Source organism: Chaetodon trifascialis, chromosome 3 (assembly GCF_039877785.1).
Source record: "Chaetodon trifascialis isolate fChaTrf1 chromosome 3, fChaTrf1.hap1, whole genome shotgun sequence".
Lineage (NCBI taxonomy): Eukaryota > Metazoa > Chordata > Actinopteri > Chaetodontiformes > Chaetodontidae > Chaetodon > Chaetodon trifascialis.
The window spans coordinates 16,186,993-16,214,044 of NC_092058.1; the positions used below are offsets into that span (position 1 = coordinate 16,186,993).

The 27,052-nt window shown below is 42.7% G+C and overlaps 3 protein-coding genes across 5 annotated transcripts; 1 reads left to right on the forward strand and 2 right to left on the reverse strand.

The window, feature by feature from the left end:
* Positions 1-72: 72 nt before the first annotated feature.
* On the reverse strand, positions 73-12,505 carry usp4 (ubiquitin specific peptidase 4 (proto-oncogene)). Of its 2 annotated transcripts, none has more exons than XM_070958726.1 (22): positions 12,331-12,505; positions 10,875-11,002; positions 10,627-10,757; positions 10,423-10,549; positions 10,130-10,275; positions 9,026-9,087; positions 8,738-8,884; positions 7,348-7,465; positions 7,064-7,237; positions 6,798-6,956; positions 6,184-6,408; positions 5,850-5,933; positions 5,628-5,722; positions 5,341-5,523; positions 4,882-5,108; positions 4,506-4,727; positions 4,343-4,413; positions 4,145-4,260; positions 3,886-4,035; positions 2,920-3,023; positions 2,423-2,511; positions 73-2,221 (listed from the first exon to the last, which is right to left on the reverse strand). In XM_070958726.1, the coding sequence occupies exons 1-22, from the start codon at positions 12,480-12,482 to the stop codon at positions 2,099-2,101; spliced, it is 3,033 nt and encodes a 1,010-aa protein (XP_070814827.1). In that variant the 5' UTR covers positions 12,483-12,505; the 3' UTR covers positions 73-2,098. The 2 variants fall into 2 exon arrangements, with proteins under 2 accessions (XP_070814827.1, XP_070814826.1); XM_070958725.1 differs by having other exon boundaries at positions 4,506-4,772.
* Positions 12,506-12,879: 374 nt separating this feature from the next.
* On the reverse strand, positions 12,880-16,346 carry emc3 (ER membrane protein complex subunit 3). The gene is made up of 9 exons (XM_070959750.1): positions 16,102-16,346; positions 15,491-15,662; positions 15,335-15,392; positions 15,074-15,167; positions 14,656-14,760; positions 14,453-14,534; positions 14,246-14,325; positions 13,786-13,868; positions 12,880-13,705 (listed from the first exon to the last, which is right to left on the reverse strand). Exons 2-9 carry the CDS (start codon positions 15,643-15,645, stop codon positions 13,577-13,579), a joined length of 786 nt encoding a protein of 261 aa, XP_070815851.1. The 5' UTR covers positions 15,646-15,662; positions 16,102-16,346; the 3' UTR covers positions 12,880-13,576.
* Positions 16,347-17,222: 876 nt separating this feature from the next.
* LOC139328707 (RNA-binding protein 5-like) lies at positions 17,223-25,480 on the forward strand. 2 transcript variants are annotated; one of them, XM_070958660.1, is made up of 25 exons: positions 17,223-17,327; positions 17,871-17,924; positions 18,008-18,161; positions 18,279-18,428; positions 18,602-18,671; positions 19,340-19,413; positions 20,119-20,202; positions 20,542-20,602; positions 20,749-20,817; positions 20,895-21,055; positions 21,145-21,242; positions 21,516-21,603; positions 22,053-22,121; positions 22,226-22,298; positions 22,393-22,496; positions 22,626-22,755; positions 23,024-23,121; positions 23,215-23,370; positions 23,459-23,608; positions 23,707-23,781; positions 23,874-24,053; positions 24,241-24,315; positions 24,411-24,511; positions 24,723-24,852; positions 25,043-25,480. In XM_070958660.1, the coding sequence occupies exons 2-25, from the start codon at positions 17,908-17,910 to the stop codon at positions 25,166-25,168; spliced, it is 2,493 nt and encodes an 830-aa protein (XP_070814761.1). In that variant the 5' UTR covers positions 17,223-17,327; positions 17,871-17,907; the 3' UTR covers positions 25,169-25,480. The 2 variants fall into 2 exon arrangements, with proteins under 2 accessions (XP_070814761.1, XP_070814762.1); XM_070958661.1 differs by having other exon boundaries at positions 23,710-23,781; positions 25,043-25,479.
* The last annotated feature ends 1,572 nt before the right edge of the window (positions 25,481-27,052 follow it).

Sequence of the window (27,052 nt, forward strand, 5' to 3'; positions counted from 1 at the left end):
ACTTTGATGGAGGCTCATTTGAGTATAAACATATATTTTGTGCGTGTAATTACTCCAAACAAACCACCTTGGTGAGGCTTCCAGTCTTTATTGTAGTTTGAATTCAAATATTTTTCAGTTAAAAACAAATACTGTAGATATCGGCAATAAGATAAATATGAGGACAAGAATTTATACACCTATTTTCAATAGTGTGATTATTTACAAGTCTTCGTTTATTGTTGAGTTTGAATTGCTGACATGATTTAGGGGGAAGAAAACAAAACTCGCTGCGTTTGGCAGCTGAATTTTGTTTTCAACTAAGTATCTAGGATTACAGATATGACGTAAAGCTTTTCTAGTCATAGGCATATATGATTATATTTATAGGAAGTCATCTCTGAACGACATAATGATGACAGGAACAACGGGCTAAAAGGGCACTTGGAGGCCCCTCTTATCAACATGCTGTTATGCAACAAAGTGCAGAATTTATGCCACAGAACGATTTATGGGAGTAAATCCAGTAAGTACTAACAGTCACCTGGTTTGACTAGAAGACCCCTGGACCGAGTAGAAATGAATGGATTTTATACTCAGTCACACTCATACAAGACACCTGTTATAACTGTGCTTCCTGTGACATTTGTGTCTATAAAAGATGAAACATAGGGATTATTTTCTTACGCTACCAACAGGTGCAATTCTGTCATGTTTTACTATGAGCTGAGTAGTGATGACTGCAAGGAAAACTATTGGCTCCAAATGCCGGCATTCAGTGGGAATGCTGGTATGGTACTGCTGTCCTGACCCCATCTGACGACCATGTAGATTGTTCCTCGTGACAAGGAGCAAGTTCAAGTTTCATGAATAAAGCACCACTTTTATACTAGTTTATTTTGCTTCAGTCCGTGTGCTTTGAAGATATCAAATAACATAGCCATTTCAGTACAGAGCTGCATTAATGTACAAGACTAATAAGGACAAGCCATTGCAGGCAAGCTAGGGGTCCAATCAGGCAGCAATCAAAATATGCTTGTAAGACACATTAAAACAATCTAGAAGTGTATGACAGACCATGACCCTTAATGCTAAGGCCAAACCATATAACTCTGTCATGTCTAGACACACCAGAAGCAGGTAGATCATGTACTCATGGAGAATTCAAAGTGCCTCCTTTTTAGTTAGGTTGCAGGAATCAAAAGGCCGCTTTTGCATTGTGATTACAAAAAAAGGTAAAATTGTTAGCAAGGGTAAGACTCCTCTCATAGGTTTAGAGTCCGAGAGACAGCAGAGCCCGTTACTGCGCGTCAAAGAACAAAAAATGATGGCTGAACAAGGGCGACGTTGGAAAAAAAAAACTGCTTGTGCCAAAGCTCGCGTAAAGACGCAGGTCTTCAAGCCTCGAAACAAGACATTCCCCTCTGTGGTTTAGATTGCAACACAGACCCAGTAGACCAGGAGCACAGCTACCACAGCTAGCCTGCAGCAGCAAGATCCCCCGTCAGTGAATGAGGTCAAAGGACTCTTTCAACAGGCATGGCATGTATTGTTCTTTGTGCATGTCACACTGTTAGTGTCTGAATTTACCTCAGCACAGCAATGTTATCAGGGATAGATCTCGGCACAACGCCAGCATCCTGCTAATGTCTTATCAGTTGGTACATTTCATCATAAATACCCTGGAACGCTTTGGTTCAAACAATATTTGCATTTGGCTTTTTTTTTAATATATATATATATTTCTGACTGTTGTTATGGGCAACAACAGAAACATTTGTTGATCTACGCATCTGAGGGCACTTTTAACATTCTGTTCATCCAGTGAGAGGATCTATATCCATCTATACTCCTCTTAGTTCCAGACTAGTAAGCTATGTTCAGGAATCAGTAGGCCGCCCGCTGCAGGGAGGAAGTCTCTCAGGTCACTCTTCTGACAAGGCTGTTGGCTCTAGTTGACAACATATGAGACAGAAACCAAATAAAATATGGGGGGAGGTGGGGTTAATAATGTTAAGTCTGTGGAGTCCTCTGTCACTAAAGTAGCTTTGTGTGTGCATCCGAGTGTCTCTATTTGCCGTATGTGTTTCAGTGCGTGTCCCTTCGGAGTCGGGGCTCCTCAGTTTGTGTCCATGTGGTCGTCGGCTGCCTCTGGTGCCCCTCCCAGCGAGGCCGAAGGCTGAGGTTTGGAGGGGGCTTCCTCGTCTCTGCGCTGATAGAACAGCACGTAGGCTGCTTTAGTCTGATAGGGAGGACATGGATAGGGTTACGCTACAACAGGGACACTCAACACCAAGGGCGGACAGCCAAGACGGCTGAGGGCTGATCGCCATCAAACATCAGTCAATAGATAACAAAAACACACGCAGCACCAAATACTGCATCTCTGAGGGTATTCAACTACAACATACACGCATACATGAACATTAAAGACCAAACTCACCACAATCTGGTCCTCTGTGGCAGAGGAGACACTGCTGTCATCAAAGTAATACCACTTTCCATCCACTTTGTTCTTGCCATAAGCTGTGTCTGTTAATATAGAGGGAGAGCAGCATTAACAAACAGCTACTGAGGCCATTTGGTTACACAGAAGGAGATAAAGATCTTATCAGACCAGCTCCCCATGAATGGACGCAGCACACGTGGAAAAAAAAAAAACCTTGACAGTGAGTCATCAGAGAACAAAGATGTGTGAGACACTTTGCCAGATTGTAATGTGACTGATCGCAGTGTCCCTGGAGACACAGCGGTCAGCAGACCATCTGGTGCCACATATTGTGAGCATGTCTGAAGACTAAAGAACTAGAGAGTGGCTGAAAGTTAAGTGTGTAAATAAGTTATAGACATCTCTTTATGGTATGTAGACATGGAGGGACACTGGCCTGTGGGTTATTTTAAGAGATTAAATTAACAGAAAAGAAGAAAAAATGAACTTACAGTGACCCCCTCCCATTCCTCCATAGTGGTTTGACACGGCAATGAGGTCATATACGTAGGGGCCGGCCTTGGGGTCACACACGAACTCGGACATGTTCAGATCCCTGACAGACAACATACCATCAGTCACAGGGGGAAAACAGCACTGAAACAGTTACTAAACTTAGAATATCTGAGAAAAAAAAGCTTGATTCTCTCAACAGATTTAACGGAAACGGCAGCATATAGGCCGACTGCATGTCTGAGCCAGCCTGAGTGAGCATGACTCAGCCTTTTTTAAAGCAGGATTTCTGTTTCCTCTGCTTCCTAGTTTTGAGTGGATCAAGTTCCTCAACAGAGGTTGCTGCATAAACAGTGCCAAGAGTGAGACAGGCAGCCGTTAGGCCGCATGAACCTGAGGCAACTTCTGGGTTTTAAAACAAAGGGGAAAATTTGCTCTGTTCCATCTGACTTGTGCGGTGTTGAAAGAGCACTTTTGAAAGCTATGTGAGTTACACAGCCAAGACAGATAAGAACAGTCAGGACACAGGTGTCATTGTTCTTTGGAGTATGATGTCAGTTCTCTGAAGAAAAATCCATTTCTTGAAACTCCAATAAATCCAGTATATCCTCATTGCTCAGGTCTCAGGCGACAGCTCCCTCTAGTGTAAAAGTCCCACTGACAGCAGTGTGTCTCAGTTTCTTGGCACAATCTTTCACTGACAAACATTATTCTGCATAATTACAATGATTACTTGGTGACCAAAATCTATAACACTGGTTTTCAAAAGCATCGCATGACTCTTGAAAACATTTAGAAGTATGACGTGTTTATCTCTAGGATCCAAACATTCCAGCAAACTGTCATTCATACATAAATGTTTATTGTCATAATGCTAAGAACAGATAACTTCACTCGAGAAAACCTTGAGCAGACACATCAGTCTAAAGCACTGTTCTTAACTTTCAGCAGCACTTCCTGCATACCTGATGGGAAAGTCCACCACTGTGTCCAGCTTGTCCCTCCAACACCGGTTGTAGGAGAAACGCTTTAGATGAACTACCAGAATGCGAGGCAGCGACCACAAGTCAAACTTTTTTGTGGCCTGTTGGTGCTTCTTACATGTTGGACAATACCTGAATTAAAAAAAAGAACATATCTCTACATTTCTGTTTCTTCTATTACAAAGATAGTGACAAAAGTGGAGGTTTGACACTGAACCGTGGTGTAGGTGTGAGCACTTACCATGGGTCATGTTCTCCAAGTGTCTCCATGGTTGTGAAGAGCTCGATGCATTCCCTCAGAGCAACAGTGGCCTTCTTTTTCTGGGGCTGGAGCATGCTGTCATGCTTTTCATAAGCCTGCACACAATATTTACACAAATGTAAGCAGACTGTTTGCATATCCTGTCACAGGACTGTCTGCTGAATATCACCCACTTACCTCTGCTTCCTGCTCATCATAACACAGTTTCTTTGACTCTGTGTCCCAGTCGATCGCCACCGTGGAATGTGCTGCAGAGAGAGGAGGTGGGAGGGGTTGTGTCGACACAAAGCGGCTTGGAGAATCAAAACGATGAGTGCAAGTGTAAAAGATTAATGCTTACGATTCAGTTTGAGGACATTTCCATCACATGGCAGCGGGCTGATGTTGGCTGTTCCATAAGAGTTGACTATGCTGAAAGTGAAAAGCTTGGCTGGCGAAGAGCACAGTTTGGCCGTGTCTCCTTTAGACCCATTCTCCAAGTCCGAGGTCTCCTCTTCCTCCTCTTCGGAGTGGCCATTCTCTGGCTCTGGACTCACCTGGTGGTCCATGGCCTCCTCCTCACCTGAACAGATGCAGATGGAATTACTTTGGTGTGTTTTCTGCATGCCTTTAAAAAGCAACAGCAGCATAAAAACATGCTGATGGGTAACGCCTCTCTGACCAGACCTTCATTTACATTGATTTAAATCCGGCGAAAGACACAGCTAGCCGCTTACCATCATACAGCCCATTAGTTTCATTGCAGGTCCCTGAGTGGTTGCTGCCGTTGCTGGAGCTGGCACTGCAGGAGGCCCCGTCTGACAGGGGGCTGCCACAGCCACCCAGGCTGGCATTGAGACTAGACGATGTGGAACATTCAGGAGCCTGGCTGCAGCTGGCAAACGTCGCTGAGGCCGAGGCCCTGCTCTCACTGTTGGGGCTCTGGGAGTGTTTCACATAGCGTCTACAACAGAGAACAGGGGAGATTCAGCAAAAACACTCAGAAGTCACTTTTTATTACAACTAGCTTCAGTTACACGACACCAGTGAAAGCATTTTTTTTTTTCCCCAAATAAATGTTTTACACAGAACACCTCTCAGATAACACTTATCAGATAACCTATTACACAACTCCTGCTGCTACATTCATTTGTTTTCCCTCCATTTCTTCAAGTCTCTGTCTTACACGTTCTTACCCAATCCTCTCTAGGATCTTGTCGTAAAGAACGTCTGCTATGAGGTTGTGCCTGGGCACGGTGATGAGTAAAGGCTGGCCAAACAGCATGGTGCTTGTGGAGCTCCCGGCATGCTTAGAGTGGCGTTCCCTGAAATATACAGGCAGGTTCATCCTCTCACTGTCCTCTTCCTGTACCTCATACCTGCAAAGTGCAACAACACAAACAAACACATTAGCACATCTAGCATTAAACAGCAACCACAGTGACTAACTTAAGACAGCTTCGACAACAACAATAACACCTACACAAAGATGTCATCTTTTTCCATGATTTGGTTGAGGCCATCGTCCCGTCTATAAATTTTATGGAACCTATGATTGTAAACGTCCGCCACCACCATCTAGAAACGCAAGTGAATTGCAAAGTTAGCGCACCCTATTTCTATTTCAACCAAAGACAAAGAAAATGTAAAGCTTGGTGCATAAAGACCACTTTATTGCAGTGGTGTAAAAGGAGAAAGTTCTAACATTTTCTGGAGGGAAATCACAGAGTTTGGACAAGGCGGTGCACAGATCTGTCACTGTACCCAGTTTGGGGACCACCACTCGATACTGCAACACAAAGAAAACAAGAGATGCTATGAGCCAAGTCAGTGAACCACTGAATGAACTGCTTGAGCTATCAGCTCAACTCCAAGTTCAAAGCCAATAAGTTGAATGCTAGCATCAGTTCGCTGATATTTATAACCATTACACTGTTCAATAAATATTTACTTCATAATGACACGTTAAAGCAAAAGACCTTTTCAACAGTAGCTGTTCAAGTCTAGAGCAAAAACCCTGGTGCTTAATTCCACCTCACCTGTGTGGGTCTAGACTGAGGGTCCGATCGCACCAGGAAAACCTCCATAGTACGGTCCTTCTTCATGGGTAGAGGCAGTGTGAGGTAGCAGAACGGGTCAAAGGTTACAGACACCTTGGAGCACTCTGGGCACACCAATGTGGATTTGAAGAGGCCATGGAAAATGTCAACTATAATAGAGTCATTGCGCAAGCGGTGGTTCGTCCACGCTTCCTTGGCAACAATCTGTAATTACACAGACACTTTTAGAAGATGCTACTGAGCCTAACTCTGGAAGAAAGTGTACAACTTGATACCACAAAGTAAGTCTTTGAAACGGTGCAGACAAAAGCAGACAATGTGCAGCTTCAAAATGAAAGACCTGTCTGTCTGTACGTCTAGCTGTCAGATATTAGTAGTCCTTGCAGCTCAGTCGATCTCTTTGAAATCTAAAGCTGATTTAAATTTCATGAATCAAAACTCTGCTGTGAATACAGATATTGAAGTGCCATCATATTCCAGCATCAGACTAAGCCTACATGTTAAGTGACCTTTTTGAGTGATAAAACACTCCTGAAAACAAAAGTTCACAGTTTCAAATCAGGTATCACCCCATTTCTATGTGCGCGGCATACCTCATCTGGACGGCCCTCTGCATCCCTCAGGGCCAGGTAAGGCTTCTTCTTGACACGGTTCAGATCTTCATGGAGCCCGTCCAACAGGAAAGCCAACAGCTCCTGCGAGTCCTGCTGCTGGTAGCCTGAAAACTGGGGGGCAAAGCGTCCCACCTGGGTCTGCAAACAAAAAGGTAGATTTTTTTAACTTTATCTGTAGCTGACAAGTGGATCTTTTACATTTTAATCTGTATGAATTCCCTTCAGATAAAGCTGACACAACTCACTTTGAAGGTTCGTGGGGCCACATAGCTGCTGCGGCTCAGCCACATCTGCTTTACTAGATCAGCGTAGGCCTCGGCAATCTCACCCCTCATTCCCAGGGGATTCTCTCGGTTAATCTCTGCCTCATACTGGTCATTGAGGAAGTACTCTGTGAGTGGAGATGCATTGCTCAGGCACTGGAAGAGGAGGAACAAAAAGTGGACTATGTGAACAAAATACCCCCAAAACACAGCGCCTGACTTTCTCTGAGTGAAAGGTGGAATTGTAGCATTAAGTTTTCTTTTACCTGGAGGGCAGAGTTCATGAAGCATGTGTTGCCCAAATTACTGAGACCACACAGGCCAGGCTGTGACTGGGACTCTCTGTAGTTGTAGGAAGAGGTGTAGGAATTGTAGCCCCCCAATCTGTGAGAGAGCAGATCTGTTACTGCTGGTATGGTGGAGACACTGTGCCACGATGAACCAATACTTCAGGCATGCTTTCAAACACAACATTCAAATATGGCACTTGGTTAAACAACAAAATACCTCCTCAAGAGAACAGTAACCAGTTATCATGCCCTTTGAACTGTCAACAAGGAATAATGGCTGGGCTCAACACTCAGTAAAATAAATCCATGGCCAAATTCTCATGATCACGGGATCCCACAGCAGATAATAAAGCATGTTAAATAACAGACTTGTTTTATGTCTAATAATGAGGTCTGACATATGCAAATTCAGTTAGTTGTAAGTGGAAAGCTTTATCTAATGAAACAGCAAATTTTTCCTTCAGTTTAACAAAACAGTTAACCAACTCTTCAGTAATCCTACAGAGCTCTAGGTAGCAGTGCAAATGCAAGCACCTTGAGGCCATAATGCTGTAAGCACTGTAATGGACCCATGATGCCACAGTACAGTTACAGTGTGTTCTTTCATTACATGTCCCTCACCATGACTTAATACTATGCTGATGCAGCATCCTAGTGTTTCTATTTGATACCAGTCAGCTTTCAAATAGTTGTTGACATGCACTGCTTTTCACAGTGTGTGTTTAACAGCACACAAAACACATATGAGACAGTACAAATAACTATGGAAAGACTGACAAACACCACAACAATGGAAAGCAGAAGTAGTATAAGATGAGAGCTAATGACAATATGGGTAGAGGAAAAGTACATATTCATAGGACAGAAGGAAAGGACAAAGATATCTGTCTTTGTCCTTTCAACAAAGACCTCATGCTCTGATGGAGGTCTGAGGGACTGAACTACTAGACTGACGTACCGATTCAATAAATGTCCCAAAAGCAAGAGATTAAATGCGAGAATCTCCCATTTAATCTGCCCCACAATTCACCTGCATGAGAAATATTGGATGTGTATTGTGTATTGGAAGTTGGGTTTTTTTTGTTGCAACATTATTAAGTCTCATCATAACATACAATGACTCTTTGTATATGTAACAACTGGGAACTACAGAAGCTGAGGAAGTAACTGGTGCACAAGTACATTAAAGATTAGACTGTTATGCTTTTGTTCCAAACCCATGTGATCATGACTGAAAATAAAAAAACAAAGCATACAAGTTCTGTGCCACATAAAGAGAAAAGTAAATGCTCAGGAGAGGTAAAGGATGGTACTCTGTGCATGGGGGGGGCAGGGATGGGGTGATAAATCGGATAACATCTCTTGCCTGTTGCCAGAGGTGCTGCTGTTGTTAAGTGTGTATCCAGGGCCACAGTTGCTATCTCCATTGGTTACTGTTGAAGAGATACTGGCTGTTGAATTGGAGGAGAGTTTTGGGGAGGTAGTGAAATTCCTGGATGGGGTGGTACTGGATCTGGTGAGGAAGAGCAAAACCATTTAGAGATGCAGATTTGTATAAAAAATAAATTACCTCAAACTTCAATGTCAACTGTACACGAGGATTCAACTTATCTCCTTTCCATGAAAAAAAAAAAAAAAAAGGGTATTTGCTTACTTGGGATGGGAGGCTTGTCTGGGCCATGTGCCATCCTCATTCTTCCGCTCAATCACAAGCACCTGTGGGGAAAAAAGCTGAATGAGAGCCAAGCTGGCATAACCAGCCTTCATGCCAGAGCTATCATGTCTCAGGCTTGAATTTAATACTACATGTATTACTACATGTGCCAACTATTTGCTAGCTTTAGCAGCTGCAGGTACATCTATCAGCTTTAAGGTATTGTATTTAGCTTGTTTTTGACCTTCCGTTTACAGTTTCGGAACTATAGCTGCTGTGATAAATCTAATATATACTTCATGCCTGTCACACTGCTACTTGTAACTATGATCTACATGAGTAAGAGGCACAATAGCATGAACGCAAGTGCAGTGTTCACAGACTAATATCTTAGTCTCACATTTCCAGACCTAACTCCATAGCAATGTATCAGCACTGGAGAAAGGTCTGGCTGCACCCATTATCATTCTGGTATAGGGGAGACACTCTGGCTTGTTTGCATTTCTTTAAACCAATCACAATCGTTTTGGGTGGCGCAAAGACCAGCATGCAGCTACAGTGCCCTTGCACTGAGGGGGAAACTTGTTTTGGTCAAAAATCAGCATGTGAGGTGAAGCCTGACATTAAAATGGCTACATTACAGCAAAAGAAAAGGTAACAGCTGTTAGCTTGTTTACTTTTGTACCATTAGCTACCAGGTTAGGGTTATGGTAACTTGCATTTTTCAGCATAGATTAGCATGCAGGTTGATAGCTTGGAGGTCACTGTTGTTGTTATTGGATTTTGAAAATGGTAACAAGCAGATAGGTCAAGGGCCTGGCATTGGCCACCTATGATACCCACAGTCACAAACTTCAGCATCAAAAATTGTCACACGACTGAACAGTAACCTCACCACCACAATATAACCGTAACAACATATCTTTTATTGCAGGGCTAATGTATTGCATTAGACTCTCAGATGTTCCTGATATTTTGTACAATGCTTGTGAATGAATTATGTATGCACAGTACGTTACTGGGCTGCAGTGCTCTTCAAAAGAAATGAGGAAGAGAGCCTATCAGTGATCTGAAGGTTATTTGAATAACGCAGCTCTACACTACCTGCCCCTGGAAGAGACCAGCATCCTGTACAGTGCTGTCTGGCTTGTTCAGCTGCTCGTAGGTGTTGCTCATGTATTTGTTCCAGAGCCGTGTCTCCTTCTCCGATGGGATATTGAACAGCGTCCTCATCTCCTTTTCTATAGCGTCTGCAAAGAGGACATTAGCAGGACTTGCTTACTGTCTTTCCTGCTTGTTTCTTTATTTCCACAAAACACATTCAATGACAGACAACATGCGGATATTTCCAGAGCGTGGGCAGTCATTTATCTGATTATGTTCAATAGAACCCTCACCTATAGTATCAGCTTTGCTGAAATGACGTGTGACCACATTGTCCATGTTGTCATTCTCACACAAGTTCAGTTCCAGCAAATACACCTCCACCTTACAGTGCTTCACAAACATGCCATGTTCAACAACCTAGAGAGAAAGAAAATATTTAGGAGCCAATCCATAATGAATGGTCGAACCAAAAAATATATATTTGACAACATTACCTTCCTGACGATGGGTCTCTGGCCATCAAGGCAGCCGTACCAGCTGACAAGCTTATTCCATGCCTCAGTGGGTACAAGGACATAGTCCAGCTCATCTATAAGGTGCTCCTTCAGGGCCTGGGTCTCCTGGTCTTTAAGGGGAAAGAATTATGACTACAGGCTGAAAAACAGCTCATTTAATCACCAAGTGGGATTTGTGCTGTTCTCAAGAGCGATAATAGATGTTTGTTTAAAGATGAGAGTTTTACCTGAGAACAGCCCAGAGTTATCAATTGGTCCAGGATAGAGGCTACGTTCACCAACATTGTACATGTCCCAGCTGTCAAATCCCACATACTTCTTCCACTGTTTGAACCACCGGCTGTCAATAAGATACCTAAAACAACATATTTGAAAACAGTTAGTAACAAACATATCACACTTTAAGACAGTCACAGTAGTTTCTCCTAATTCTCTGAAACATCATAAAGGATGTTTTGGTCACCTGATGCGTTTATGATACCAAGCAATGACAGAAAAGGGTCATGAGATGACACAATGTATGGGGTTTATAGAGACACTGCACTCAGCCCTATTCCAACCCAGAACATTATGCAACACCAATCTACGCCAGCATTTGCAGATATAGCAACAGCAAGCTAGTTTGACTTAATCTCCTCCCAAGCAAGAATCTCCTTTAGCCTATTAGGCTTGTTAGCAAGTATTCACATAGTAAGACGCTAGGTCATGCAAACAGTGTTTCGGGTGTCTCAGTCAGAGTAAGGTGTATGATCTTTGCACTTAAACCTGAAGTTAATTTCCACATGTTATGCAGCAGTGTGACTGTGCTTATGGAAAGTCATACAGTTCAGTTTGAATAACATGAGATGGGAGTTCAGTTCAACAAGAGTACCATGAAACACTGTCTATAGGCGGTACCTGTCTAATTTCAGCAACTATTGAGCATGTTTACCAAGCAGCTAGCAGCTGACAGACATAATAAAGGTGGCGTGCCCTTCCCTTGGTTGCCATTTCTATCAACATACAAAACAACTGAAATGTTTGTTCATCTGACATTTCTCTATTATAATGATGAAGTGAAGCCTAGAATACATCTGGCTGCGCTATGCCCAGGCCCGGATGGTCTCAACGATCTGAAACAATGTTAGTTAGCACATGTAGCTGAACAGTCAGGAAACCTGTAAGACAACTTCAACCGGCATGTCACTACAAGCGGGTAACGACTTGACATTACATTCCCGTCAAATTGATTATTTGATGCTAATAAACTCGCAATGAGCCGGTCTGACTGGCAGGAGTACCTACCATATGAATCCAGGGCCTATTCTACCAGCCGACTAGCCACCACATCAGCCAACGTCACTTAACTTGTCACAAAACAGGCATTTATGTTTAAGTACTACACAAATAAGCCACTTAGCTTGGCATGTTGGTTTGGCTGTTTAAGGCCAGCGTTAATAGTTTTTACTTGAGGCACCACTCCTTACAGAGAAATTGTTAAGTCGGACTGGCTAGCAACTAGCGTGCTAACTTGTTAAACAAAATATCGGTGGCACAGCAGCTTTCGTTTTCACACTTGCAACCATTGCTGTCGTTAGCTTGCTAGCTTTAGCGTGTTAGCATTTCCTGTTTCTCACTAGCTAACGTTAGCTAGCTAACGCTAGCTGAAACACCCAGATATCGTCGGCCGTCGCCGATTCTTACCATTCGTCGCCCTTTCTTAGAGTTGTTTTCAAAAGTGACCCAATAGTCTGTTTTTGACTTTCGGTTGAAGGGGTTGGCATCTGAGCGGCTACCGGCTCCGAGTCGGAGTCTGCCGCGCCACCCGACTCGGGTCCGCCTCCCTCGGCCATCATGTAGCGAATGTGCCGGTATCGGGAGCGCGCGGACGGAAGAGACGCGCTTGGGCGAGCATCGGAGCGCTGGTCATGGGAAACGCTCTTCCTCTACGATCAGAACACAGCAGCAGCAGGCTGCCGTAGCACTCCAACACGACTGCTGTCATCACCACCGCCAAATCAGTCAGTCACACGGGACAGCCGGATGTTAAACGACCAGCAGTTAACCACAGGGTTACTTTACAAAAACATCCGTGTAGTGTTACGGCCTGGGAGCATCTTCTGGTGCATGTACAAACCTCAGCTTTAGCTTTGCAAAATGTGACGGCTGACTGAAATATTAGTCAAATTACTCGTTTCCATATTATGGGTAATAAAAATGTGTTGGGTGCATTACAACAAATAAAACCGAGTATTTAGTCAAAACAGGCTTTATGCTGTACAAAACACGGGGGAGTTACATTACAAAATAAACTGTCTACATACTTCAAAAACACAATATTTCAATCACACAACATATTCTCTGCCAACCACTAATCAGTTCTGGTTCCGCTTCCAACTTTAGGCAGCAGACACACAGCAGCTGATCTATCTAAACCAAGGAGTCATTAAACGTTTTTAAAGTATAATTAAATAAACATCATTCAGACCTGTAAAATGGCAGAATTTTTAAATATGATGACAATACATGAAAATTGAGTCAGCTAGTCTAGCTGTGCATGACATAAGAAAAGAAGAAGGACTACGTAGTTCACATTCTATTACCTAATGGCATGATGATGGTGTACAGTTGCAAGCTAATAATAATGCATTTCAATAAGCAAAAAGCCACTTAACTTCTCCCAAACATCTCCATGGCTAAAAGGTGAGATAACAAAGCAATGCTTTCTATTATGCAGGACACAGCAGTAGAACCAGTGTATTTTAAGTCAGTTCAGATATTTTATGGACAGAAATGGAAAGGTAACACATGTGAAAAGGACCACAAATAAGTGAATGTAAACTTTGCATAACATGAAGGATTTGTCCCATCTATGTGGTTTTAACCAAAAGCAAATCCCTGCAATAATCAAAATTCAAATTGAAGGCTCCAAGTAGAAGTCACCAGGCCATCAGAAGATGCCACTGGGCAATTCCTTGCTAAACATGCCATCAAAGTCCAGCTCTCTGCTCATCAGATCCTCCTCTACACTCTCCAGCGCCCACTGATGGTCAGTCAGTTCCAGTGCCTCCCACTCAGCCTGAAATCCAAAGACATCACATGAACGGCCGAGCAAAGCAAACCCTCGCTCATTAATTACGCTGAAATGACGGTATGTACCTTGAAAGCTTTATTTGTATCTGCAGGCATGGCCATGGCGGCACCGCTCATCTGCTCCTGCATGATCCTCGACTGATCTGCACCTGTGGAGATTCACAACATAATAATCTGAATGCAAAGCTGTTTCACTATAGATAAAGCATCACAGGCTTTCCTCGACTATGAGGTTTAATTGATGCGTAAATATCACTGGCCACGATTCATCTGCAGCTAAACCTTAAAATGACACAACTCTCAAATTATGCATGTTGAAATTAGATATTGTTATATTCCTGTTCATGGCATTCATCATTAACATTAAGCGCTTAAGTTCAAGTGGACAATATTATGAAGAGTGAATCAAATAGCATGTAGTTTTACAGGGTTGTTATTACTGTTGTGTTGAATCAGCACAAGTAGATCAAACATTTTCCTGTCATCTTCAAACTTTATGACCAACAGAACACTCAGCAAAAATTACCATTATCTTGGCCCAGAATTAATGAATACATGCTTCGTAGTCCAAACACGTTGAGGAAATACCATGATGCTGAGCTCACCCTTGATGATAAACGCACACAGAAACAGAACAAATGATAAGACATTCATACAAAAACTTCAGCACCTTGATATTAACAGATAATGACTAATGTAGTACATCTCTACGGATCTTGTTTTATTAGTTTACCAGGAGGCATCCAGTGAGAGCAGCTCTATTCCTTGCTGCAGCATGGGCTTGAAGCGCAGAGTGAGAGGGAAAGGAACCTTAGCTGTGGGAAAAAAGGGTACAGAGAGAACTCAGTGTCAAAATATCTTATCCACCGGTGGGACAAGTTTTTTTTGTACATGCCACATTGTGCACCATAAGCTGCAAGAGAGTGAGCGCATTACTTGTTACAAATCCTGAAAAGGTCCAGTTGATCCAGCCTCCAATGAGGATCATGGGAAGCACGTTGGTAACATTCCCTTTCATCATGTCTGTCAGCATGCTGGGATCTGTGTTGAGAGACAGTGTGAAACAAAATACACATAAACACAAACATAAAGCAATAAACACTTGAGAAATGGACACTTTGATTTACAGCTTCATTCACACATTCTCTCGTGCTGTAGTCTGTAGTTTTTTACTAGTTTTTAGAAAAATGAACACCGCTTCTGACAAAACAATATAGGAGAAGAAAGACTTAACTTGGAATATTACTATTATATTTCATTGAAATGCTCTTCTTTGTGGTGGGTCACTGTGGATTTTAACACTAAAGAGTGCGTCATCATATGCTGTACATAACTAAATAATTAAAAGGATTACCTGTCATTGGAGAGGGTGGCACAACCTTTCTTTTGGTCTTCTTGAAAAATCCATCTTCTTGATTATTGAAGTAGAACTTCCTCATCAAAAAAGACTAAAACAAAGAGAGACTCTCAGCAACACTGTCCCACACACTGTAGCCGTGAATGCAAAGAAATAAATACAAAGACCAGTGTTTCTGTGAATTGTATTTCCCGTATTTTAACCAATAATGAGGAGAAGTCATCTGATGAGCAATAATAGGTATGAAACAAAAATTACCTGTTTGGGAATGTATTTTCCATTTTCTCTGAGAATTCTGCTCCGAATAAGAACCTGGCTGGATTTGGAGATGCAGCATGAACATAATAATTCAAATGAACTGCAACTTTTTTTTATGTGTTTTAATGATCAACCACACAACTGAAGGTTACGTACCTGTCAGAAACTTGTTCTAACGTCAACTTCTTGTCACTTTGGAGAAGAATGGACACATAATGACGAATTACCCCGACAAGAAAGGTGATGAAGACGATGGGCAACACCACCCAAAGTCGGATGTTGGAGTCCAGCAGGAGCTCCGGTTCAGCCATACAGCCTGTTAGCTTAACTGTAGAGTCACAGACACAGCAAGGCGAGCGTGAGAGAAACACTTTCGGTAGCTAGCAGGAAAGTTTAACGCAGCGTTTTGTTCGCCTAACTAATGTGAGGACTGCTCACTGTAGTAGTTTGCCAAATTATCAAAAAGCTGTCCTGTCAAGCCATGACTCCACACTCCCCGACAGCGCAGAGGGATGGGCTGTCAGTGCGTTTAGCTAAGCTAACAGCCAGCGTCATTAAGGTAACGTCAATCATAGGTAACGTTACGCTATCAAGCTAATGAACACGCATTATCAGGTAAAACAACCTGATCTCAGCTCAGTTGCCCAAACTGGAAACGTTATGTTCTTTAATAAACCGATAGCAATCATGTATAACACTACCACTGACTGACACAGCCGATGCTAACATTTGGGATTCGCTAGTATTAACGTTAGCCATCTGGCTACCTTCTTCCTGATGCCCGGGTCACAGTTGGTGGGAGCTGGCCGTCGTCTTAGCGCAGCGACCACCACTTTTAGTGTTTTCCCCAGCTGTCACAGACGAAAATCATTCGCTATGCGAGGTAATTAAGTAAAGCAAGTAATATTTTAACAGTTCGCATCCAATGCCGCGGCCATCGCGTTGTGGTGTTCGCTCGGGAGATGAGAGCAGATTTCTGCTTCTGCAGCTCATCGCATCTCACCGGGACGGCAGCGCCACCCCGCGGTGATGGGGGAAGTGCCTGCACGGGCCAGCCGGCGTCCCTCTCATAGTATATTATGTCTATGGTCCCTCTGCCTGCGATGTGTCAGCCTGTGGTCCACGGCAGTACCTGACAGATAACATTAGGTGACATTTTTACACTTTGGCAACAAAACACAGGAGTAATAGTGTTTTCAATCGGTTTCTTTAGTTGTTCCCGAGTCTGAACAATTTAATTTGAAGTTAATAACATTGTACATTCTGTATAATTCAAACCATCTCTTATTGTGGTTTTTATTAGTGCACATTTAGATGGAATTAAACATCATAAAGAGGCAGACAGACATACAAAGAGGAGTGGTAGGCATCAACAATGCAGAGGCTAAAAGAGGCATGTTACGCACAAAGTAATATGGATTCCAACGCTTGTCTTCTTTCTAAAGGGATCAGAAAAAGAGCAAGATTTATCGGCTGAGTGTGTTCAGGCACCGCAAACTGTTAATGTAAACAGTCTGTGTAGATTTACATTTGGCAGCAACACATATTATTAGTTACATATTATTGCACACTTTTATAGTAATTACTGTAATATCTATATATTGTTAAGGACAGTAGATGTTTCGGTAATACAATCATCTCACAGGTATACACAGTATTTGCACTGGGACAGCATTGCCCAATAGAAGATAGATAGAAGATGTTTGACGGTAAAAAAAGAAAGTAATTCATGTTACAGTTACACACCTCTTATTATTCATGCATGTATTTACTTGTTTGTACTGTGTTGCACGTTTCACCAGCCAGACCACACTATACTTTGTATCTACCTATTCCCATCCAAACCAGTAGGTGGGGGTAATGCGCAGTTCATCTGTTTGTTAGCGGCCATTTTTAAAAGAAGAAGACTCTTCTGCTGACGGACCGGAAGCACTAAAAAAACAAAATATTGTATGAGGTCATTATCAGAACCAGCAAATTGTGGCGTTAAACGGTATGTAACACGAAATAACACGGGATTGAAACTAACAGCTAACGTAAGCGAAATTATTCACGGCTACGTTAGCTGACCCATAGGGTATCCGTTTAACGTTAAAGCTAACATCAGTCGCGCACTGCTGATGCCAAAGTGGCCTTCTTGCTATTGTGCAAGCTTGTTTCAGGAGGTTGTGGCCACCGTTAAACGATCAGTATCCCAGTCATCCTGTAGTTAAATTTCGTTTCTGTATTAGGTATTATTAGTTTGGTATTCGTGGTTTGCATTTGAAGCCTGACTCGGCTTCATCTTTGACCCCAGCCCTCCATATGTTAAGTGAATGCAACGGAAATAGAGAAATTGCAGCTTTTTCCATCAACTCACTCAGTAGAAAGTTAAACAAATCAAAGCATAGCTCAGTTCCAGTAATAAAGCATCCTTCTATTAATATCTATGTCCATCTGAGCTTTTTCCTGGCTGAGGTCAAACAGCTGTTTTTAATAGTGATTCAATGGCTAAATCAAATCTTTTGATTGATATTTTTCATTTCTTTTTCTACAGAGTTTCTTGATCAAACGTGTGTTCTCCACACTAAACCATGGGAGCTGATAGACGGTAAGATGAACATATCCAGTGTAAAAGAACACACAGTATCCAGTTAATTCGTATAGTTCACTGGTGTGCCTTCTCTTTTTCAGGCTCAGTCGGGGTGAACGTAGTGGGAGATATGGTTCCGATGGGAGGAGAGATGATCCAGAGTGGCAGGAGAGACGACGAGGTAGAGATGTGGAGAGGGATTATGATCATCGCTGGGGTGACGATAGACATCGAGAGCGCAGAGACAGTCCAGAGGTGAGTGACAAGAAGCTTTGTAAACTCATGGCACGTTCACACCTGTAGCAAAAGAATACGGAAAGTTCTGACTGCAATGATAACAGCTTTGAGTTGTTTGTTGTTGTTTTTTGTCAGGAACAAAGGGGCCGAAAACGGCGCAACAGTGACCGATCTGATGATGAATACGATGGGGATTATCCAGACCAGCACTACAACATGGAGCAAGAGGAGGAGAGCAAGACTATTATGCTGAGGGGTCTCCCTCTGAACGTCACAGAGGAAGATGTAAGCTGATTTTTAATGGTAAACTCATTCCAAGGTAGAGCTCTGACTTTCCCATGAATACTTCACATGGAGCACCAAATCACTTGCAAGCAAGCAGACAAAGATCAAACCTGTAATCTTACCTGGAGTTGTCAGGTGTCAGGTGAGTTTGACCCTCTGCCTCTTTTCTCCAGATCCGCTCAGTGCTCGAGCAGCTGCCGGGACCACAGCCTGTGGAAATTCGCTTGATGAGGAAAAGGAGAGGTGAGTCTGCTGTTCAGAGGAGTGTCTCACAATCACCCCCATGTTCTGCCTTATGACCCACTTCACCTCCTGTATCGACATCCATGAAAAAAAGCTTCATATTACAACTGTCAAACAGATGTTATATAGATTGTCTGGTTTTGATGATAGGGTCAGGTAAGGAGGTAAGTGTTTGTACCATACCTCTACTCTTTATTCAGACATGACTTGCTATGATAAACAAAATGTACCACCATGCCCATGACCATGTAAGCACCCTTCCCAACTACAATTTGAGCTGGACTACACTAGAGGTCAACCGATTAATCTGCAGTATCGGTATCTGTGGAACTCGGCTCCGATAGTGACTGATTGCTGCACAGCCTCCACCAGTCACATGGGGACTTACATCACCGGTTTGCATGGAGGCTCCATACATACATTGACTTGGATTCAAGTGTGTGTGTGTGTGTGTGTGTGTGTGTGTGTGTGTGTGTGTGTGTGTGTGTGTGTGTGTGTGTGTGTGTGTGTGTGGGGGGGGCAGTTAATCAGCTTTCAACTTGAACCATCATTATAAAAATCCACTATCGGTCGGCCTCTAGACTGTACGAGCCCTTTGTGAGTTTGAATGTTGCACCAAAGCATTCTAACTAACACGCCTCCCGTCTATATTTGAATACTGTCTCTAGGTATAAGCCGAGGTTTCGCCTTCGTGGAGTTTTATCGCTTGCAAGATTCTACCCGATGGATGGAGACCAATCAGGTTGCCTCAACAATCACCAAGTTTAAAATTATTCTTGGAGATTAGAGCCCCAGTTAACCAACACGTGTAACTGAGTTGTGCAGTGTTTGAAATGTACAGAGCTAAGAACGGCTGGTTTAGGACTCTATCATAACCTTGGTCATGCAAAGCTAAGTACATATTTTTGATGTCACACATTTGGTTGATTAAACTTCTGATTAAAGTGTTCAGAAGCTTTTTCAGCCAGAATAAAAGTCTCTCTGCTGCTTAGTTTACTGTATGCTGTCAATTCAGTGTTGATTCACTGTATAAGGGGTTTTGCTCTTTTGTCTGTTCTCTTACATATTGACAAATGCAGAAAAACCGAATGAGCCTTTTGCCGCCTGAAGAATATGCTTCCTGTTCACAGAGTGGCCCAAGTAGTCCGTAGCACATTCTGCTCCAGCTCAGTCACTCGGATATTTTCTCATCTCCATTTAAAATCCGAAGACAGGGACGAGCTGGCAGCACTCCGTTCCCAACCACTAGGAACTTGTTCCCCCATACACAGAACAGCAGCTTTCTCTCTGAACTTGTCTTTCTGCCTCAGTTCGCTTTTACTCCTGAGACACTCTACCGAAGCAGCGAGTGTAAGCCTAGCCACTCTCCCGTTCCAGCTGCTCTCACTCATGGGATTTGCCACAAACGTCAGAATTTGAAATAATCGGTTGCTTTTTGACTTCGCAGAACAAGTTGGTGATCCAGGGGAAAAGCGTTGCGCTGCACTACAGCAACAGGAGACAGAACGTTGAAAACTGGCTTTGCAATGCAGTGAGTCTATTTTCTCTTTTTACTAGTTCAAGTAACTTTATTTGTCATTTGCACAGGCGCAGAGTACAGGCACACTGGTCATCTTGCTTAAGAAAAAACACCCCAAAAATCTGGAAACAAAGAAGGGATGGGAAGTCATGAGTAGTTAAAAACAGCCAGCAGGCCTATTGGACATGGACTCAATGCAGTCATGCTTGTTATGTACCAATATGTATACAAGTCAGTATAATGTGCATATGTGCTTCACGTGTTACACTGAAAACTATTTTGGCTTTTCCCCTTCTTTAATCAAAAGAAAGAGAAAAAAAACCCTCAAACATTGTCTTTGGTTCATTGTAGTGTGGTGTGTTCAATTTCCGGAAGAAGCTGAAGTGTTTCAGGTGTGGAGCAACCAAAGTTGGTGAGTTTTTACTTCAACACAGCAAAAGTAACATTTTTGTTCTTCTTCTCTGTATCTTCCACTCTGTCTGGCTCTGTTTTAGTAGCTTGTACTGTGTAATGGTAACCGAGAGTATGTGCCACTCCCCTTGTCATTGCTGACTATAGAGCGGGAGTCACCGGGATCGAGTGGTTTAAATGCTGAGTCTCAACAGCAAGGAGAGTGCATTGGAGACAGTGAGTGTTTTCATCACATAGTCAAATGTTACATTCCTCTGGTCAACATTTATTCATGAATGCATTTTTGTTTGCAGCTATAATTTTGAGAAACATTGGCCCTCTTTCAACTGTTGATGGAGTTTTGAACGTGCTGGCCTCCTATGCCAACCTGTCAGCGGGCAACATCCGCCTCATCAAAGACAAGCAAACAGGACAGAACAGAGGCTTTGGCTTTGTTCAGCTCTCAACTCCGTTGGTATGTTATTTCTCTGGTTAGTCATAATGTAATGTGTTCTTTTGGGTGTACACACGTGTAACAATCTTAAATCTTCTCTTCTTCTACAGGAGGCTTCTCAGCTGCTCTCCGTTCTCCAGAGCCTTCAGCCACCTCTGAAACTGGATGGAAAAACAATTGGGGTGGATTTTGCCAAGAGTGCGAGGAAGTGAGTCATACACATACTGTTTGATTCAGCCCTATGAATATAGGACGTGTTTGCTTCTTTTGGATCTGCACTGGAGTTTTAACCCATATAGACAAACTGCAGCTATTTCTATTCATTTGTGTGGTTGTGCACTAAAAACAGAATCAAATGTGATCATTTCTTTTCTATAATTTACACAGTTTATCACGTTTTGCAATTGCAAGTAAATGTAAAGCAAACGCAGGACAAATTTGCTGAAAAATGGTTTGACTAATCGATCTGTGTCCTTTCCAGGGACGCCGTGCAGCCTGATGGGATCAGAGCCACTGCGCTCTCTGTTGCCAGCACAGCCATAGCTGCTGCTCAGTGGTCATCCAGCCAGGTATCAGACTTTCACTCGTGTTATTTTGTATTTTTAAGTAATGTAAAATTTTAAAAGTAAGAAGGAGACTACAGCTAAATCAAATGACTCCCTGAAATTAGAGTAGATTAGATTTAGATGTCAAATGTTTGCTGTCTTGCTGATCTTACTGAGAAAAAAAAAACTACACAGCTTTCAGTTCATTATTTTTGTTTGCCAGTCAGTTTATATGGGGGCCCTGAGGAACATAAACATATGTAAGTGTTGGTTTGTTGACTATTAGGAGATTGCTTCGAGGAGTTTAATGTGCAAGTTTTAATACTACGTCTGTAAGCCACAGGGAAGGTCTGCTGAATTCACACATTGATTTGCAAAGTGTTGCGTCCATTGTAAATGCATCTTGACATGTTTTAAGTGGGATTTCTGTGTGTTGTTACTGACTTTGCTCTCATCTCTGTATTTTCTTGCAGATACAGCAAGGTCCAGGTACCACCTCTGACTACATCACTCTTCCAGAGGCCTTTGCACAGCAAACACAGGTCTGTTATCGACTGTTATATAGAGACTATCTATCATGACAGTGACTTTAACAAGGAAGAACAATGATTGATGTAACGTTTTCTTTCCTCTGATACATGGAAAGAATTATCATCTATGGCAGCAGCAGCAGCAGCCTGAAGGATCAGCTGCTGTCATGGGAGATGGATTACTCGGAGGTAATAAGAGCTGTCAGTCCTTCTTGAGATATTTTGACAAGATTTTTATACCATGGCTGAGGTAGCTAATTTTATCATTACCAACTGTCTTTAGCTGCTCCAGACATGAGGACATCGATCCCAGCCACCACAGGTGTTGTCATATCCCAGGCGGCTCAACTTTACCAGCCTGCCATTATCAGCCAGCCTGCCTTACAGGTAGACGGTGTCTTACTATGGCATCCATGTGCTGGGAACACAACCAGTAATTCACAGTTTACTATACTGGTGTTGTATGGTGGAGGCAAAAGCCAATCGTATTTTTTTTTTTCTTCCCCTCACTCTCAGTCACATCTGTTAGTAAAGACCGCTGATGCAGAACAAGAGGCTGCAAGTGTCTGCACCGCATCGCTGGTCGCACCAGCACCTTCCACTGCTGCAGCTACCGTCTGTGCTGCTCCAACTGCTAACACGACAGGTAACATCAGTCAGCTACGCAGCGGCCCCTCTGCATGCGAATGAAGAGATCAACCTCTGATCAATTTTATGCCGTTTTAAAAAGCATATTTTGTTTCATACTTGCAGCATTGAAGCTAATTAGCATTAGCAAGCATTAAATAATCATGATCAAAACATACAGAATAATCAAAGTTAAAATGAAAGCTGGTAGAATAAACAAAGTGACAATATATATTGACTGCTGTGGATATAAAGGAATTCTGAACTTTAAGTTTCTGTCTTTGTAGCTGTCGTTGCCCCTGACTCCTCTGCATACCAGTACGATGAGCCTTCTGGTTACTATTACAATGCACAGACTGGCCTGTACTATGATCCCAGCAGCCAAGTGGGTATTCTGTGGTCTTACTGTATCGATGTCAATATGTCATTTATTTTATCCAAAACTGTTCATGCAATTCATTATGCTTGTCATCAACAGTACTTCTACAACTCTGAGACTCAGCAGTACCTCTACTGGGACAGTGAAAAGCGGACGTACGTCCCTGCACCGGCTGAATCCGACACAAGCACAGAGGCAGCATCCAAAGAGACAAAAGACAAAAAAGAGAAGCCCAAAAACAAGTCTGCACAGCAGGTTAATGCCACTTAGAAAAAAAACAAGTTGTTTCTGTATGGCTCATATCTTTCCATTTAAATGATATCTGGACTTAATACAATTGCAGATCATAAAGGACATGGCACGCTGGGCAAAAAGCTGCAATAAGCAAAAAGAAAGTTTAAAGAGCAGTTCACAAAGCTTAGGACCGTCCAAGGAGGAGGACAGGAAGGAGTCTGCAGCTGCCGACGCAGGTTTCTTTCTCTTTGAGAAAAAGGTATTAAGTGGTCACAGATTGGCTGCATCAGTGTTATACTTTGACCCTGTTGCCAGCCTTTTGTATGTATTATGTGTTGATTTGTTGCTTCCTTTTAGCAGATGGGAGGTTTTGACATGCCGTCCCTCGTGACTCAACAATGTAAGATCCCAGAACAGGACACTTCAGCTAAGGTTTGTGTTTTGGTTTTGCCTTTATGTCCCCGCTCCACAATTATTAATGGAAAATAAACGTAACACTTCACCTTTTACCCGTCATATTCCAGAGCTGTCTGGTTGCTGGTTACAACGGAGACGGCGACGCAGAGGAGAGCGCCTCGGATCGAGCAGTGTATGGAGAGGGAAAAATAACAGACTGGAAAAAGATGGTGTGCCTGCTGTGTCGACGGCAGTTCCCCAACAAAGAAGCTCTGCTGCGTCACCAGCAGCTCTCTGACCTCCACAAGGTGAGGATGGTGAAACAGCAGGCGTTTAATCTGCAAGTAGCCATGAATATTCTGGGCGCTGCCATCTGTTCAGTGTATAGAGCTCCAATGCAAAATTTAAAGGATATTATGGAACCTATACTGTCCCGAATGTGTGTGTGTGTGAATATGATATGATGGGAAGTAAAGCTGCTTTCAATTGTTTTAGCAAAACTTGGAAATTCACAGAAGATCAAAACTCACAGAAGCCGAGCTGGAGGAGCTGGAGAGGAAAGAAACTGAGGTATTTGGCCCAATAATTCATACCCATCAGTGTTTTTAGCAATGAGGGGCACATTGAATAGTTATAATGATAAAGTTTCACGGTCATGTTAACAGCTGAAGTACAGAGACCGAGCTGCTGAGCGAAGGGAGAAGTACGGCGTTCCTGAACCTCCTGCACCGAAGAGGAAGTTCTATCAGCCGCCAACCCCGACAGTGTAAGGGGAGGAGTTTACTCTCACTGCAAACCATCTGTGACATTTCATAAGTAGACACTTTAGGTTTCAACAGCCAAAGTCCTAGCTTAGGTTTAGGAAACAATCATGGTTTGGGTGCAAATAGCATCAATGGCTACAAACACCTGCGCGCTAACAGCATCTGCCTCTAATATGTACCGTTTTAACATCACCTGTCATTCACCTTCAACAGAAACTATGAACAGCCCACCAAAGACGGCCTAACAAGCGATAATATCGGGAGCAAAATGTTGCAAGCAATGGGCTGGCAGGAAGGCAAAGGGCTGGGGCGCCGCCAGCAGGGCATCACCACTCCCATCTCGGTGAGGAGGCCGACAACAGTTCCTTTACATTTTTCTTCAAATTAACACTCCTCTCCCCACCAGCTTCTAACAGATGGAATATGCATGTCAGTGTGTTCTTTTTCGCTCACAAAGCAATTAACACTGTTACCTCAGGGCGACCTGTGTCCAATCTGTCTCCTCTAATGACCGTCTCCGCTTTTCCCCACAGGCTTCATTAAGGACCAAGGGCACAGGCCTGGGTATTAAAGGAAGCTCATACGAACTCTCAGCATCTGACACCTACAAGGATGCCGTTCGTAAGGCCATGTTCTCGCGCTTCACTGAGATCGAGTGAGCTGGAGAGAGAAACGTAATCAGACTGAATCGGGAAATTAAAATTCATTTTAATTTTGCAGCCAAATGATCCCACTGTGAAATGAATCCCCCTGTGCAGACTGTAACTGTAATTTCTATCTTCTCTATTTATAGAAAATGTAGTTTCGTTTAATATCGCTCTACATATTCTGTCAGCCGCAGTGTCTTCAGCTGACTGAACGTGTAAATGTTGTACAGTGTTTGTACGTAAAATTATGTGGACCTGCTGAGGTTTTGTTTGTGTAAAGATCTAAAAGGTCAATGAGACAATTAAACCTGACCTTTGTGCTCAATGTTGCTTGTTTGCGTGATGTTTTCTCCCTTCATAAGAAACATCTTGTTATAAGAATAACTTGGATGGGAAACGCTATGCAGAGTTGCAGTCTGATGTAACAAATTGATTAAATGATTCAGTGCCACACAGCGCTTCATCGTGACTCGTAATGGCTTGAAGATTGAACATAAGGCTTCTACCTTTCAAGAAGCTGCAGCGCACTGAGTTAATGCTCATAGGCTTTAACACAATCACTGGGCTCTGTGCCATAAAGAAGTGTGACTGGTGTTAATGAACTCCAAGATCGATAAGTAAAGGTCAAGGTGGACTGAGAGCCGGAGAGCAAGCTGTCAGTCCTCCAAGTACCCTGAGAACGTGCGGTGATTCCTGCCATGTTGTGTTATAAAGGGTTAGTGAGTGAGCTGCATGTTGATTTCTTGGAATCTGCAGGTTAAGAAGAAAAATAGATACAGGCTCAGAAATGAGGGTTCATTTCATGTTCTCAAAGTTCAAAAAGGCCTCTGTTGAAAGTGTTAATCAATGTATTGTGAGGCTTGTAAAATGTAAGAAAAAAGGGATAAATGACAGTCATGCAGAGCTCAGAGTGACGCCTTCAGACGTTCAAACCTCAGAGTTATTCAGCTGCATGAGAAGCTGAATCCATGAATAATTTGGCATGTTTGCATGAACAATGGCTTAAACAATTAATCAGTAATCAAAGCCGCCAATAGATTTTTTGATAACCGACTATTCAACTAATGGATTAACTGACTAATCGCTTAAGCTCGAACGTTATGTGCTGTTTGGTAGTTTCATTTTTACAATATGTCACCATATTTTTTCATATTTTTAAAATCTTAATATGAAAAGTAATTAGCAACTCTGTGCACCTGTTGCACAGGCTTAATATACAACATCTGTAACTATACTGGGAGGTCAATAGATATAAAATGTTTTAAATGAGGATTTTGAAAATACAAGATGCCAAATATAATGTAGTTTTGAGATTTATTAGAGTTTTAGAGTGGTGTTTTTCTGTGCTTTGCTGTATCTACAGGTTTGTACAGTCATTAAGGTCTGATGTTACATCGACTGAGACAAGCTTCAGCACCAGCATACATGTAGAAAACTCCCCGCTGGTTGTGCTCAATCTCCCTCACTCAGCCACCACTACATATGCACTCGATTTTTTCTGCCAGACCCTCTTTGGCTGCCTTCAAATCCTCTTTCCTGAGGCTTAATGGCCCGTATGTTGCACCAGCTCTCACTTCAGTGGGGATGCCAGTGTTTTTGAAGATGGCCCAAGGAATCTTTGCCATGTTTGCTCGGGTCATTCTGTCTCTGCTATTTCCCACAAGAGCTGAGGGAAAGCTTGTGGATAGACGGCAGTGGGAAGCCACAATCATACAGGACAGTAGCTCCTGCCACTTCAATGGGCTGTAATGACAAATGTCCAGAGTGGGGCTGCTTGGTTCTTAATTCCTTGGAAGAATTTTCCAGCTTTCCTGTGGCTAGATCTCATTCATTTAACAGTTTAGACCAACATTCAAGTGAGCTAATGTTTATAAGATGCTTGTTTATATCATGTAT

Excerpts from the sequence above, each read along its gene's own strand:
- LOC139328707 (XM_070958660.1), top strand. Across the intron at positions 22,497-22,625 it reads TCAGCCAGCCTGCCTTACAG|TCACATCTGTTAGTAAAGAC; the intron begins GTAGACGGTGTC and ends CCTCACTCTCAG. Across the intron at positions 24,853-25,042 it reads GCATCACCACTCCCATCTCG|GCTTCATTAAGGACCAAGGG; the intron begins GTGAGGAGGCCG and ends TTTTCCCCACAG.
- emc3 (XM_070959750.1), bottom strand. The coding sequence starts at position 15,645 with ATGGCTGAACCGGAGCTCCTGCTGGACTCCAACATCCGACTTTGGGTG. Across the intron at positions 15,393-15,490 it reads TTAGAACAAGTTTCTGACAG|CCAGGTTCTTATTCGGAGCA; the intron begins GTACGTAACCTT and ends CTCCAAATCCAG. Across the intron at positions 14,761-15,073 it reads GCCACCCTCTCCAATGACAG|ATCCCAGCATGCTGACAGAC; the intron begins GTAATCCTTTTA and ends CTCTCAACACAG.
- usp4 (XM_070958725.1), bottom strand. The coding sequence starts at position 12,482 with ATGATGGCCGAGGGAGGCGGACCCGAGTCGGGTGGCGCGGCAGACTCC. Across the intron at positions 8,885-9,025 it reads AGACAAGCCTCCCATCCCAA|ATCCAGTACCACCCCATCCA; the intron begins GTAAGCAAATAC and ends CTTCCTCACCAG. Across the intron at positions 5,934-6,183 it reads CTCAGTCTAGACCCACACAG|TATCGAGTGGTGGTCCCCAA; the intron begins GTGAGGTGGAAT and ends TTTGTGTTGCAG.